The sequence below is a fragment of the Gopherus flavomarginatus genome, chromosome 3, assembly GCF_025201925.1.
Source record: "Gopherus flavomarginatus isolate rGopFla2 chromosome 3, rGopFla2.mat.asm, whole genome shotgun sequence".
NCBI classification, from domain to species: domain Eukaryota; kingdom Metazoa; phylum Chordata; order Testudines; family Testudinidae; genus Gopherus; species Gopherus flavomarginatus.
The window spans coordinates 53,857,743-53,873,990 of NC_066619.1; the positions used below are offsets into that span (position 1 = coordinate 53,857,743).

The 16,248-nt window shown below is 44.1% G+C and overlaps 1 protein-coding gene across 3 annotated transcripts in view; it reads left to right on the top strand.

The window, feature by feature from the left end:
* The first annotated feature begins 1,123 nt into the window (after window positions 1-1,123).
* Window positions 1,124-16,248, top strand: part of VCAN (versican) — a 137,655-nt gene continuing 122,530 nt past the window's right edge. For all 3 annotated transcript variants that reach the window (XM_050944808.1, XM_050944810.1, XM_050944809.1), the window contains exons 1-2: window positions 1,124-1,569; window positions 13,941-14,016. In XM_050944808.1, the coding sequence (XP_050800765.1) occupies window positions 13,947-14,016 (70 nt within the window). In that variant the 5' untranslated portion in view covers window positions 1,124-1,569; window positions 13,941-13,946. The remainder of the gene's footprint in view (window positions 1,570-13,940; window positions 14,017-16,248) is intronic.

A 16,248-nucleotide genomic window follows, 5' to 3' on the forward strand; every position in this document is an offset into this window, starting at 1 on the left:
CTTCACTGTCTCAAGTTGACTCACTCCGGATCTATACCTCTATGAATGTGATCAGAATTCAGTCCACAGTGCCTAGGTATATTGTGCCCAGCTTGTACATCGATGTGTGCCTTGCAATAAACATGTATATACATTTTTAAAAGTGTTCAATGGAAACACTAATTGACCCTTTGCTAAAGTGGAGCTAGTGAGAGACCCTTTAAAATAGTGTATTTAGATTTCTGACCATGACTTCATACTCTGGCTCTCCAGATCTAAAGAAGAGCTCTGTGACACTACAAAGCTTGTCCCTTCCACCAACAGAAATTGGTCCCCCCAAAAATAACCTTGACCGGGTGCACCTTGATCCTCTCATATCCTGGGACCAACACGACTACAACAACACTGCAAAGGTGACTTCATTTGCCGTTTTAAAGAGATTTGGACAGCAAATGCCTAATCTAATCTCAAAAGAGAAGGGAGATGAGTAAATCATGGGGGAAACCCTGGCTGAGTGCTGTGGATTGAGACTAGGGTGACCAGACAGCAAGTGTGAAAAATCGAGTGGAGAGTGGGGAGTAATAGGAGCCTATATAAGAAAAAAGACCTAAAAATGGGGGCTGTCCCTATACAATCGGGACATCTGGTCACCCTAATTGGGACTGCCTGTGAATGTGGCACAGACAACTGCCAATATATTCTTTCATTACAAACCTCCGTTGAGTTTTTTTTTTTAAGTGATTACAATTCCGATCACTCCCCCCATTTAACTGGCGTTGGAAGACACAATAGGAGAGTTCCTTCATTCTCTTTTAATTATTTAATTACGGATACAATGCTTCCTTCACACTCGGACAAAAAATAGCCTTTCTGGCTGGAAGATGGTATGTGAGCGACAATTTTATCCAGCGTTCTATTTGTTTGTATGGTTCTAACAGCAAGGGATCGCGTTCAGTTTCCCCGGACATGAAAAATGATCTGCTGCTACCCGCAGACTCGTTAGGGTTCATGTAAGGGATATTCCCCCAAAAGTACTGGGCTGACTCAACAGAAGCATATCGTGTGCAGGGGGTCGGGAGCAACTTTTCTGTGCAAAGTAAGGCGCTGAACTGAGAAAGCAGCTTCCCCTTCCCCCGGGACTTTGTCAGGAAGGACTGAGGAGTGCCTGGCGAAGGAAGCGCTGGGAACTAGCTGCTCCTGCCCCCTTTCCTGTGTTGCAGAGTTCTGAGCTCTTTGCTCTTGCTGCGGGCTTCTTCAAGAGCATGTGTGGGTCCACCCTCCTCTTACAGAGCTGGGGCCCCTCCTCTTGCAGCTCTGACGGTACAATGATATAGTAATGATGGGTGTTGGAGCTCGCATTTGAACTTGCAGGCAAGCTGTCTTGCTCCTTCTTTTGCTAGAACTCAGTTCAGACTCAGCAGCTTGGAATCAGGTGCTCATCAGTGGGGAGGGCTGGAGACCCCGGAATCAGCATCTCCTTCCAGCACCAACCAGGGGATTTATTCTTTCATGCGGCCACTGGGAACTCTGGACTAGTCCTAGCACTGCGTTGTGATTTTTTGCAGTCTCTGCAATAAACTACCTTTTAAGGTAACTATGCTCCTTTTTATGCACTTTTTACATTTGACTGCTAGAAAACACCTCGTGTAATATTTAAAGCTATTGTTTGCTGTTGGTACCTTCAAAGACAAAGCGTTTAACTGGAAAGCTAAGGTGGCGGAAGATCTGGTAAATTAAAAAAATCTGGGTAAGTTTTTAAGGACAAGTAGAAAATGAAAAGGTTTTGTTGGTGACCCACAACATTTACTGGGGAAAAGAGTAGAACAAAGAAATCTGGGGAATAGAGGAGTTTGGGGGTGGTGGCAGTGAAATAACTCTCTGGTATTGGTTGTTGAATGGATAGCAAGGTAGAGTTGCACCTTGATTTGTAATGGGGCTCAGGAGGCTGAGCGAAGGGAGAAATGAGGAACTATTTGTAGGGGTGTTAAATACACAAAGCACCACCAATGGAACAAGAAGAATGGTCCTGGCTGGGGAGCCTTTCTAGCCACCAGGTTTAATTGCCTGTGGAATAGTGTATGGTCAGTTTCTTATATCCCAAGTGTTGTTTTTTTTCTGGTGTTCCTGGAAAGCTGCTCTCAGGGCAGCCCCAGGCTGAGGGGCTGGGGGACCTCTTTAGACAGCATCCCTCCAGAGGAGACAGAAAGCAGGCGTTCTCTAAGCCACATTTTCTTGGTAAAAGGGAAGGGGGAGAGAGAGAAAGGATCACAGGGTTAGTGGAGCAAAACACCTCCTGTTACACCCGCAGCCAGCTTCTCTGCTCCCCGGGAACACGAGACGCTGACTTTTTCTCCCTAGTCCTTGGGTTCCCCCTTTGTTTTAGAAAGAGAGTAAGCGAGCGTCATGGAAGGAATTAAGGGAGTTTAGACGGCGGGAAAAAAAAAAAGCTCTTTTGCTAAGGAGAATCATAGAGATAGAAGCATTTGTTGCGATCTTGTCCATTTCCCCCATTTGAACCGCTCTTGTTTGAAACTTTTGCACACAAAGGGATTTAAGGAAGGATGCGAGGACATGCTCTCTCATTACCCCACCTGTCACGTTCAGTCTGATCTATCATTTATCTAGCCTTCAGACATCAGAGCGGAGCCAATTTTAATGAATGAGCCGCGGAGATTTTTTTGGACGAATGGGAGATTTGTAATGTCCCATTGAAACGCATTGCACAGTCTGTCCTAAGAGGGAGATGTTTTAAACACTGCTTTTTCCTCCCAAAAGAGGGAGTTTCCTTACCAAATGAGTAAGACTTGGCAGATCTGAAACAACTTTAAAACCAAACGTAAGGGCCAGTGGCGTTTCTCTGAGGCATATTGCAGGGCAAATGAAAGAGCCGCGCATTATTATTATTATTATTATTATTATTTATTTTGTTACCCAAAGTGAATAATTAAGGAACTTTCCCTTTCTCTTGGTTACGTCCTCGCTTGGCTGCATTGGAGCCCAGGGGAATGGCTTAGCTAGGAGGTACCCATAACAATCCAAGGGACTAAGCAATGAGAAATTTACAAAACCTCAAGCCCTCCCGTGACTATTACTCAATCCTATTAGAACGTGCCCAGATTTCTCTAAATGTCACAGGGTGTGGGACCGTCATTTCAATACAATACAAGCGAAAGGGAAAAACCTATGTCACAGCTGGAAGTAATTGCTTTGAAAATCCAGCTGTTTGCTTAGCACATCGGCATGTTACTGAGTCTGGGAAGCGAGGGGGATTCATCTGGGTAGTTGGGGAATAATAAAAGCTGGAGAACTAGAGCAGAGAGTTGGTCCAAAATCAGTCCGTCCTCCCATGAAACACGCAGTGCCGCCGAGACAACCTCCGGGAGAGGGGCAGGGTATTTTCTCTAGCAAGGAAAGCCTGTGTGCCTAGAAACCCCTCCCCCATCCCGCCAATAAATGAATGGGCTGGACAGGACTTCAGTGGCCTGGTTCCTGTGTAAAATCGCTAACAGGCTCCGTCCTCCTGTTGAGCAATGATACATGGTGGGGGCGGTGCATTTAATCGGTTCTAAACCCTGAGCTGATGTCCAGGAATCTTCCGGCCTCGAGAAGACCCTCGGCTCCCCCTACTGGTGAAACGGGGAATACCAAAGATCACATTTTTGTAACCAGCATCCAGACGCCAATTATTCCTTATTTGTTATCAACAATGAATGGTAAATAATCACCAGTCCGGGCGTTTATTGGGCCAGGATTACTTTCCCCTGCATACAACAATGACTTGTGTTATTCCATCGTCCCTTTGCATATTAAAACAATGTGTTATTACTAAAATACGGTAGAGTATTCCTCTTGATTATCAGGGCAGACGCCTTGTTTAAATGTGAGGTTTACTTTCAGGTTAAGCTTCGCCTCCAAAACTCTTCCTCTGAAAAGCTTTCCTGCTAAGGAAGTGCTTAGATCTGCTTTAAATATCGGTTTAGCTGACACTCCAGCCTCTCCCAGCTGATGGATGCTTCAAGACGGAACAGATATTAACCCTAAACTTCTAACGGTGACATGACAAGAGCCAGAGGATCCTCCACGTGGCTCAGACAGAGCTGCTCGGGAAAGCAAACAAACCAGGCTCAGAGATAAAGTTTCTTCCACACCCCCCCCCGCCCCATCTGTTTTCAGAGTCCCTCTAATCCCGGCTGGGGTTTGGAAACGTGCATTGGACGATATGAGGAGGGGAAGGAGCTGCTCGGAGGCCAAGGACTGGAGTATTAGGCAGAAGCTGGAGGGTTTCGGTTTGGGTTTGATTCCGCTCTAGGGCAGTTGTGGGTCTTCGCCGGGCGGGCAGAGGGGGTATCGCAGGAAAGCGCAGTATGGGCGTTACCAGCTGCTGCTATCACTGAGCTCCGAAGGGACCTGGACTCTGGCAGTTTGCCTGAGCACTTTCCAATGCCAGCAGCGCTTCCCCCGGTTTAGCGATCTGGGATCAGAGGGCTGTCGCGCCTTCAACTAACTAGGAGCTTACTGGACTCATGGGCAGTGAGCCGGTGAGATCTTGTTCCCTACAGCCACGTGGACTCTGGGAAATTCATCTGGGGGTGGGGAGCTCTGAAGTCAGCTTGATCCTTTGCTGTTTCTTTGTCCGCTTGGGTAACGCGTTAAGCTAGAAACTGCAGAGAAATTGCCCGGGTGGTGCCTTTTGTTTAACTGGGGGGAAAACAGCACGACAGGTATCTTCTCATTCAGCTGCATAGAGCACAGCGGTAGCAGGGCTCGATGACACAAAGTAAAACAAGCAGAGGCAGGTTAGAATTAATGTGACCTTGGTCCTAACCTGCCAGATGTGGCCCTATCACAGGGAATCTTAATAGAATGATCTTACCCACTGACCTCAGACTGTTTCAATGCTCTGGACATTGGCCCAGGTTCTCATTGGCAGCACCATAGTCTAGACTGTGATCTCAGGTGTCAATCTCTAGAGTGACCCTACTGAAGTCACTCTGGATTTAAGATGATGCAACCAGAAACAAAATGTGATCCATTCATTCTTTTCCCATACATATGTTTAGTATGTGTCAAAGGCACAACACAAACAATGGGCCAAGCTCACCCAGGGCAGGGTTATGCTGATATTAGGTGGAGAGCTACTAGAATGGACAATTTACCAGGAATGAGGTTGTGTCTATAAAGACCATAGGAGGCCAATAAAAACAACAAGGAATCTGGTGGCACCTTAAAGACTAACAGATTTATTTGGGCAAAAGCTTTCATGGGTTAAAAACCATGCATCCGAAGAAGTGGTTTTTTTACCCAGGAAAGCTTATTCCCAAATAAATCCGTTAGTCTTTAAGGTGCCACTGGACTCCTTGTTGTTTTTGTGGATACAGACTAGCACAGCTTCTCCCTGATAGGAGGCCAATGAAGCTCCAAATTGGCAACCTTGAGGTAACTCTATTCACCTGCTCAGCAGCCCCTTTGATAGTTCTTATGGCAGTAAGTTCAAGGGAAGATCACACTCCCCCTTTGAGGCCCAGTACTAGTGAATTTGGCCCAGTGTGGACCCAGAGGCTGTGAGTCCTGCTTCAAGACTCCAGGATTCTTAACACGGGCAAATTCTGCCCTCAGATTCACATGTGCATTGAAGTCAAGGGAATTTCATGGGCAGGGCATGGGAGTCCAGGACTAACAATAGCAAACTGGAACATGAGGCTGTTAGGTGCACAGCAGGGCCACACGTGTTGCTATGCTGAATGTGCACAAATGGCAGGGAGGGGGTTGAACAGATTTCTTTTTATAATTTACTTATTTCTAATGACAGCGTTAAAAAAAGATAAAAGCAACACAAAGTCCTTTGTAGAAGCCCAGACGCAGACATGCTAGAATCTTTGGAGTGTGTTATGTAAACCCAGTGGTGTGTAAGACATCAGTGGGTACCTTAAAATGTATATGATATGCATGTGTATTTGAGGACCTAACAGGTAACACAAATCCAATCAACTCTAGTAGTGGCTCCTAACCAGTGAGGCTGGAAAAGTCTGTAAGATATGCAAAAAGTGAGGCATCCAGCTGAGACCAGCTTAGTACAGCTTCTGCTTGCATTGCCAGGGGATAAGTCCCTTTTTGCTCGCCTAATCGAATTGTTGCCTGTGGAGTGTGAGGGTCATAGTTTGTATTTAAATTGCAGTAATCTGCACACAGCAAATTCAGCCCTTGGATAAGACTAACTAGCTGAGTCTGCTCGATACAACAACAGGGAAGGACCTGCAAGGTTTCCCTTGCCTCACCCCCAAGTCAATACTCCCTTCCTTGGTGTAATGGGATAAGGTAGCTCCAGGGATCTCCTTCCCTGCCCCTCCTCCTCCCAGCCTGGGTAGGGGCCCAGGTCTTCCTCCTGCTTTCCCCAATTTCTCTCTCTTCTCCTCTCCCATTGCTTTCTTCCGCTCCCATTCCTCTCTCTTCCCTACTTTCTCCTTTTCACCATAAGAACGCAAGAGAGGACAATACACAAATGAGACTGAGAGAGGCAAGGATAGAGGAGGACAGGGCCAAGAATGGGATACATGCTAGGAAACATGAAGGGGCTTGTGGGCAGAACTTGGATGAATACCATCACTTACTTGTTTTCCAGATTAACCCTACATGTGCACAGTATTTTGCAAGAACTAGGGGCAGAGTCTGTGCTGCATCTCAACCCTTGGTGGGTGGAAAGGAGGCTTTCTGCTACCTTTGCATCTCTCAGATTCTGGGCTGCTTCAAGGAGCAAAGTGGCTTAAGACTGATCTAACAGCAGCTTCAGCACAGCTTCCAAAAGATTGTTCTGCAGCCCAGAATTGCCACCCTGCTCTGGACACTTTCCCTTCAGCCTCCAGCACAGCCCAGCCCTCTGCTTGGGGCTGTAGTTATGTGGCCCAGAGGAATTCCCTTTGGGGCTGTTAGTGGAGGAAAGGTACTGGAGCAGGCACTCTAGTTAAGAGTTTGTAATCTACTTATGGACATAACAGTGCAAGTGATAATGAGTGATGAATTAAACAAAGGCCAAGTTAACCAAGTGGCAGCAATGGAGCAATTAATCACATGCAAGTCAGATGGTATGAAAGGGTGAAAGACAAGATTAAGTAAAAGAAAAGGGCACATAAAATACTGACTGCTTGTAGATTATGGAGGCTAAAAGTTGTGAAAGTTCTAGCGATAACATGGAAGTGCAGGGCTCAGCTGGTGCTCAGTCCTGCTGAGGGCTGGAGGCAGCACATATGTTATGCCTGGGGTGGGGCTTTTCTAGTATGTATGCAGCACTGGGGAGTTGGTCTCTGCAGAGAGCAGTGGCTCTTTGTTCACTTTAGCCATAGGAAGAGTGGCCTTAACTCACTTCTCTGGTGCCTGATCCTGTAAATGGCTGGATGCAGCTGCTGGTTAGATTTTTTTCTATCTGTGTGTTGCTGTAACCCTGAGCCTCACTTTATTAATAGAAAAATGTGGCCCCAGAGGGTAATTACACAATAAGGGCCAAATTACAAAAATGCATGCAGTGCTGCCAACTCTTGCAATTTCATCATGAGGCTATTTGGACCCCAGCTAGAGCCTATTTCATTAGGACCTGAGAATCTCCAGCTTCCTCCGAATTGTAGCACTTCTGGGGAAAACCCCCTCTGATTGGCTTCCTTCCCCATTTCCTTGTGTCCTAGGAAAGAACAGCCAGTCTTTTGTAAGAGTTAGGCAGAGCTCTTACCCCCCATTTCCCTCCCTAGGAACAGAGGGGAGTTTGGGGGAGGGGAAGAGGAAGCAGAAATCGTCCAACATTCCTGGTGGCTCTGCACCCTCTTGTGAAAAATGGGTTAGTTACTCTCTGCTCCTCTCAAGAACACCAGGCCTGGGAAAGAATTGTAGGGTGAATAACTCCCAGAGCTGTCTCACCCCCTGGCCAGGGAAGGCAGAGAAGACAACCCCATGGTGGCTGACCCCAAGCTGTGTGATGGAGCAGGGCAGGGAGAGGGAAGAACCCCTGAAGCTGCAAAAGGAGCAGAGTTGTCCTGAGGGATGAGGAGCAGATATGGGTCTGTGGGGTATGCAGAGGGGACAGAGGTCAGAGATGCAGGCAAATACTCAGCTGCACGGAGCCTATAACTAATTCATTCAAGTGTTGGGATGTGGGGAGAAGCTGGAAGCTTTGCACCTTCAGTCAGCCAAAAAAATTCCTGCAGCAGGGGTCAGAATCAACTTAATACTTTTGTGGGGAGTTGGCAACACTGTAATAATACACACACAGACACACACACATATACTCTTACACATGATGGGCAGGGGGAGTTTACAAATCAAAACGCAGACCAAAAATCATGAGGATCTTAAAAAAAAAAAAAGCTTGTGATTTTAGTGCCAAACTCATGACTTTTTTGGGTCTGACATGATTTTTGAACTTTTGGGGTTGGCAATAAAAGGCAGTCCAGTGGATAAAATTGTGAGCCAATATGATCTAATCAAGATCACTCTGAAGTTAGCAGGGCTTTTGGGAGATGGAGGAGTGGAGAAGAGACATGGAGAGTGGGACCATCCCAGCCTCACCCTCCCTGCTAAAGAGCCTCCTATCTGGGGAACCTGTTAGGTCCTGGGGCTAGGCCACAAAAGGTCATAGCTCCTGAGCTGCCTTTTCCTGCTACCATGAGGAAGCCCCAGGATGTCCCTCTTAGATGTCACAGGGGGATCAAACTGATTTTTGGTCTGGGATTGGGGTCTCCTAAGAGACAGCAAATCCCTATTTTTTTTAAAAAAAAACTTAGATCTATGTTGTGCCATTACTAACACTAAGCTCCATTTCTTTGCAAGGTGTGAGTCAAGGAAAATTGAGGCTAACCACTTTTTAATTCTTTTGGTCATTCTTTTGTTGCTCACAACAAACATAACCACTATAAACTTTTACAATGGGAAGTTGTTACATGTCAGATCACAATGCATCAGACACTGGCTTCTTCTGAAGAAAATAATGAATGAATGCCCCTCAGAGCATTATTTCACTGCCACCTGGGAGGAAATGACTAGGAGTGACAAACACCTTTTGATAAAGACCATCAATCTCTCTGGCTCCATAGATATGTATCACACTGGAAGCATTTCCTCTCTTTCTTGATCTGGAATCTTAGAGGGAAGCAGAGATTAGTTCTCACATCACTTTAAATCAGGAGTAATCCCACTTAAACCAACAGATACACTGGTGTAAAACTGGTGTGAGATCAGAATGAGGCCCTAGATGTGCTAACCAAATTCCAACTTGAGTAATATTTGCTCATCTGGACTCTTCCTGCAATATTCTTAAAAGATACTCTTCACTTCCAGTATTTAGACATAGGGTAGCATTGCTGGGAGCTGTTAGAGTATTGCTGCTATTTTATCTCCAAGGAGGCAGCATTTCAGGCTGTGTAGTGTCTGTAGCACTTGTTAAGATGCTAAGTTTTGTCAAGTGTTTTGGCTTCTTTCAAGTTGAAAAGTGTCACATGTGCGTTTTTCAATAGAGGGTAGAAATAAAACATATGCCCAAGTCCTGCAGTCTTGAATTGGGAAGAATTATTTCTCAGCAGGTCAACTACTACACAGCCCGTCTAGGCTCCCTCTATCTGTAAACATGGTTCTATAATGAACCTGCTGGCTTGTTAATGTTCGTTGTTTAACCTCTCATCTAGCCAGCAGAGGAATCCATGTTGGCCTGACTGGAGCTGCTCTCCCAGAAATAGAAGTCAAACTACACCTGAGAGGGAAGGCTGGTCAACTTAAGAGGTGTGACCAAAGGACTAGGAGAGGGGCTGGTGAGGGGGGGCCAATGAGAACCATGACAGATGCTTGGAAGGCGCCTGCAAGGAGAAGGTGAGGTGGATAGGTCTGAATGAAACTTCAGGTGCTGGATAAAAGTACTGGATACTGGCTCAGGGATCTGAAGGTCAGTGAGTGATTGTTGCTGGAGAGAGTATCCCTGGTATTAGGTTTGAGGAGCCTCACTTCATACCCTGGACTGGACTGCCCATAGGGTCTGAGTTAGGAATTGTTGTGATGTTTGGTCTTAAAGCCATTGTGCCTAAGGCAATTGCACCTCTGTTTCTGCCACCCCAGTAAAGGAACCCTTTGTTATTTCATTAGAATCTGTGAATGTTTAAGGGAACCCACCAAGGGCTAGGGTCTGAAGGGCCGAGAGTTTGAAGCAGCTATAGACCTTGCCTCAGCATGTGGTACACCCAGCATACTACCAGGCATGTAAAGACTGGAGTACAACAGGTACATGCTGTACTGGGGTCAGTTACAGTTTAGAATATTGTTTCCACACTGCATATATGTGTCCCTGGATAATGTCAATGGGAGTTGCACATGTGAATCTGGAGAAAATAGAAACAACCACTGTTAAATTGATTAGGTAGGTCCTACAGATTAGAGATTTGGGCAAGATGTTTGAAAGTTAATGTATTTTGAGGTAGATTTTTGGAGTTGTGAGAAGTTCTAGGGGGTGTGTTTCATATTAAAGTCAATGGGGCATGGCTAAGCCACTGTGCAACATTTAAAAAACATTCAAGCTCGGTGTGTAGCAACTGTAAATTCAGCAGTAGTAAATAGAAGGTTGTGTATGAAACATGCCAAAACATTCATGCCTATGTACTGCCCTACATCTGCAAGGCATGTTGATACCATCAAGGACCCTTATCAATTACCCTTCCTCACCATTTTTTTCTCTCTCTTTTACTTTTCTATTTTTAGTGCTATTTCTAGTAGCCTTCAATCACTAGCCAGCAATAATATCTGACAGTAGATTTCTTTGAGATGATTCTGTAACTGTTGAACAATTAGAGTGAAAGCCATTCCCTGGCATGAATTCCAAGTAACGAGGTGAAGTGCAGTGGGGTGGGGAGGTGGAATCCCAACCCGAATCTGGAAGCCAGCAGGCCGGGCCACAGATGGAATAGCTGCCACTGGCACCCTGCACCTTTTGTGTGAAGTGGAGTGGCCACTGGAACTGCAGAAATGTGGGTCCCATGGTCCCTTCTCTGGCCTGCCCTGACACAGCTCTGTTGCAGGGGACTTTTCAGGGTAGAGAACTTTTCTTCAGTGAGGAGGGTGCAGGACCTCATGCCAGCATCTGTGCACAAAGCCCTGACTTGCAGAATTACCATGTTGTGTCACTCATCTGCAGGCAGAGTCTGCAGGTACTAAGCAAGGTTTCCTCTTCTCCTCCTGGCTTTTAGAGGCTATATACACTGTGCAAACACTTCTCCCTCTCCCCTTCTCACTGCTCCCTCTGCTGGCTTCCTCACTCTCACTCAGCCTCTCAGTGCACCATAGTGGGGTAGGAAGTGGGGAGCAATCTGTGACCAACACCACTGAGAAGCAGCACATTTCTATCCCCAGGCCTTCCTCTCTTTGAATTCCTTTCTGACTCTGCTGGTCCTGCTCCCTTAGACCAGGGTTACCTCCTGGCAATGAAATGTGCAAAGTCAGTACACACTTTGTTCTTGTTTTCTTCAGTTAAAGTTATTTGCCCGTTTAGCCACGGGCACAACCTTTATAAAGCGTGGAGGGGCAGCCACAACCCCAAAAGGGGCACTCTAGGAGATATTGTGCTGCAGGGAAGCCCACTGTTTCCTAAAGCATCTGGAGAAAAATACCCATCGCACAACCCCTTAGGAGGGCACAGCATGTGCTCTCCTCTGTTGCTGGATAGCTTGTTGGTCTTAACACTTCCATGCTCTCTTAGAAGAAGTTGTACCCATAGGGGGCACCAGCCGTGAACAGTCCTTGGTCATGGTGGATCCCAAACTGTCTGGATACAGGGGCTCCTGGACCCATCCTCTGCATTGCACAGCCCCATAGGCACCAAACACATTCTTCCTCCTAGTCTACCAATGATGATATACAATAATGAGGAATCATTTCTTTTAAATAATGATTTGTGCATACAAATGCAGGATATGCACAACTTTTGGAGATACCCACCTTTGAAAATTAGTACCTGTAGAATAATAAAGGGCAAATGACCAGTTCCGACATATACAACTCTTTTTTATGCAGCCATTTCACTCGTGCACTCATTTCAAGATGAAGGTCTAGGAGATGGTATAACTGCCCAGACTTTTAGAATTAATCATCTTTTCTTTTCCCCCACCTCCCTCTCCCTGCCAAGTAAAATGGTATGGACTAGCCATGTCCTTGTGAACTGATTTAGATCAAGCACTGCTATTTGACCCCCTAAGATAACTCTGACTGAAGATATGGATCAGGTTGAATGAACCCATTAAGGTCATAATTCTTATTTTGGATTTAACCACAAAAATATGTGAACCTTGTGTGATGGCATTTTTGTTGCAATGTCAATGCTATCACACAAGGTTCAGTGTGGGTGAACCCTGACATTGCAACATAAATATTATCACACTGTAATCCCAGCCCAGTACAGTTGGTAATAAAAGGATGGGGTGTGTTTGGCAGCATTTGGGCTGCTACATGGGAAAGCAGTTGGCTTTCTCCTCCACATGCTCTAGGAAAATGTTGCACAATGTGTTTCCCTATGCAACAGAGTAACACTAGCCATCCGTTTGCTGGGAATGTAAAGCTCCTGGAATATATTCTCTTTTGAGTGGGAATAATAACATTGTCCTGTTTAGATATTCAAGAGCCTCACATTGTGAAGGGTTGATTTAAGATGTTCTGCATTGTTTTCTGAACCACACTCCCATTATGGAATGTATCCCAGACCAGATACAGGTATGTGGTTTTGGGGATATACCTGTAGGTTGTGTAACAAAATATCTTTACGTTGAGCCTATTTCCCAATGTTATAAGAGAATGTCATACTATGTTTATTGCAATCATGTGTGAGTGTCCACTTTGCCTAGTGAGGACTTTTTGTTGCATTGGCCAGTGTTTTCATTCCAGTGATGACTTTTTAATACTTAAACATATATAGTTCTAAGGTAGATTGACTCCCAATAAATCTCTGCTCCATACTTCCCTAAAGTAAGTTAAATTATATTCTATTCAGGACATGAAATAGTTCTCAGTTTTGGCTTCTGCTCTAATTAGAGATCATGAGTAGCATATTCTGAGGTGAAAATCAGGAAACTCCTATGAACTCAAACTAACAGCCTCACAACAACAGTGCCGCAGAAACCTTTACTGTTACTGAAAGCTACCTCTCATGATTGCTAGAAATTTGTAAAGAGATAGTGGCTATCAGTTAGTGGGAATCATTTTAATTTCACTTGTGTACTTACCTCAGATTTTCATTTTATTCTTACAGGCAACACATTTAACTAGGAACTGGCATGAAATGGCAATGTGTTGTTATTGAAACACTGTGTATTTTAGAGAACTTTTCAGTTTCTTGATGGGGCTCATAGCTTAGAAAGGGGGAGGAAAGTATACACAAAACTACTGAATTGTCCAAATCACACTTTGGAAACAGAAACCTAAAATCCACCATGCATCTGTAATAATGGGGCCACATAGTCCTTACAATGACATTTCACCAAGGAATATATGTTGCAAGCAGAAGGTCCTAAGAGAACCTGTGTTCAGCAAAATGTTGGAAAGAACTGTGATGCTGTCATTCAGTCACCTTCGGAATTCATTTGTGATGGTAACTTGTGAAATGAAATGGACTCTTGGTCAGTGTGGCAGTTTGTAAGTTTCTAAATGACGGTGTTTTTGTGTGCTGTATACACCAGCTACGAATTGGATTTGGACTTGTTCTCATTTCATCAACACCATGGATCAACCACCAGATGGTAATGACTTTCTGTCACTGCTGCACTGGATTAGATTCACGCCAGTGATTTACATGTGAAAGAATCTTAATATTAATCCATTCTCCCTGACAAATAGCTTGTTACAGTATATCATCATCTTCAATATTAAGGACAGGTATTGATGTATTGACCTACAACACTTCATAGGTACACACTAGAATACTTTTGACTTACTCATTTTTTCTTTATTTGTAGGTCAAGATGTTATTAAATATAAAAAGTGTCTTATGGATGTGCTCTACCTTAGTTGTAACATATGCACTGCATAAAGGTAAGTGTATCACGTGGAAACATTTATTGGAACTGTCCCTTAGTGGCTGTTAGAAGCAGCATGATCTAGAGGGGAGGCTGATACCATGGGACTCAGGAGACCTGGTTCTATTTCTGTCTCTGCTCTACTGAATGACCTTGTGTGAGCCACTCCCCTTTGTGTGCCCTTTCTATGCTTTGTTTGTCTTGTGTATTTGATTTCAAACTCTCCCCTGAGGACTCTAGATGCTACAGGAATACAAAAAAAGGAAAAAAAAAGATGCAAAGTGCCATAGGAGTATGTAATACGGATTACCAGACAGAGTAAAATGGTTTTTTATCCCCTCAATATTTCTAATAATGGAGTTATGATTCTCAGGACCAAGAATACAGTACATTTTATTAAGGCAGCAAAGGGTAAATGCATCTATTTATAGGGGCTTTCTGAGCTGATTCCACTCTCTTGGCAAATGCTTGCATATAAAATTACTAATTCTTTTCTCCAGCTTGTCCAATGGCTCTTACAAAACTGTTCAAAGATTTTTCTAGAGAAAAGTGAATGGCTGTGATGCTGAAATAAGCCCACCCATTATATAAAGTAAAATATATTTTTCCTAAGATCAGGATGGAAGCACCATTATTTTTTACTTAAACCTCCCTTATTTTTTTCAATCCTTCATTAAACACACAGCAGGCCAGAGAGATTAGAGTTGCCCTCAGGGACAATAGATTCAAAGACTTCCAGGAGCGGACAACTACGTTTCTAAGATTTTTCCCTAGAGAGCTGGGACTTCTTTGGTTAGTAAATGGCAACCTTCTTTTCAAGTTTTACTTAGCAATGTAACTGAAAATACTGCATACCAGAGAGAGAGATATGGGTCTTCTTGTATTTAATGTACTGCTTATATGAGGGCTGCTAGACAAGGGACATCATTATGGGAAGGGGTTTTTAGATTTGCAAAATGAGTTTACATGCTAAAGAATCCAGTGGTGAATTTAGAAGTACTTATCCAGTGAGTTGTATTGTTCCATTAATATAGAAATATCTAGCATAAATTGTAGTGAAACTAAGAGCTATTAAGCATAACAAGCTAACTTCAAAAGTGACACAAATGGGGGTAATTTATATTCTGTAAAGGGGTGTAATTCACATTATGAGAGGCAAAAGGGTGAGGTTTTAGCAGGAAAAGCAACTAGCAGGAGGCAGAATGTACAAGACAAGCAGCTCTAAGCCTTATTATGCATTCCTGTTAGTTTCTGTTCCTGATACCTTTGTGCCCTCCTGCCCCCATACTGTGCAATTCTACTCACACTCACAGGCACACCAAGTTACTGATGTATAATTTACACTACCTTTTAACACTTCTTAATTTGGCTCAGAGATTCTCCGGTATGGGATTTAAAGTACATGAGCAACCCACTGCTAAGCATCCAGATAAGCAGATGACAATAATATTGGGCCAGATTCTGGCTGATGATCATCTGTGTGTGGCTTGGTGGAAGCAGATGGAAAGTCTCCCATCCCTAGAAAGGCAGTATGACTGCTATGTCTCTTATTCATTTAGAGCTGTAGTTTTATCATAGCAATTTGAAGAAAACCTCACAGAATGGCCATTGTGAAGAGGGCAAAGGAAATCAGAAAAATACTTCCCAAAAGATCTAAATGTCAACAGATTGGTTTATATCTCAAGTAGCCATTATTTTCCATTCTAGAACAAATGTCCGGAATAGAGCTCATGCATGCAATGCCATTTTAGAGGACAGGAGTTACTTCACTGGACCCAAACTTTGCAGACCCAGTCTGGCCTCTTCACTATTTAATTCTCTCTGTATAACTGGGGAAGAACCATTATCTCTCTTGGAGTGAAAACTATCACTGATCATCCACTGGTGTGGTCCTGTGTGTCACTGCATTGCTTTTGTTCTCTAATAATCTGTCACTCAGCTCAAGGTTAAACGTTTGCAGCAGTCTAGGTTCTGTGTGGTTTAGTCAACTGCTTGCCATCATGTCTTCCCCATAACCAGCCCCCCTGCCATGCCAAAGTCTCTAAAGGGCTTGGTTTGGATATTTGTAAGGATTTTTTTTAACGTATAAGTCTTGAAATCCAAGATTCCCATGATAAACACAACAAAACTCCAACTTTATTTGTAACACAGCAGATTACAGAGATGCAATATTTTATATAGTCATCATTAATTATTGTTCTAGTCTTTCTTTCATTTTATCATCCCTCTCATCCTTGTATGTGGCCCT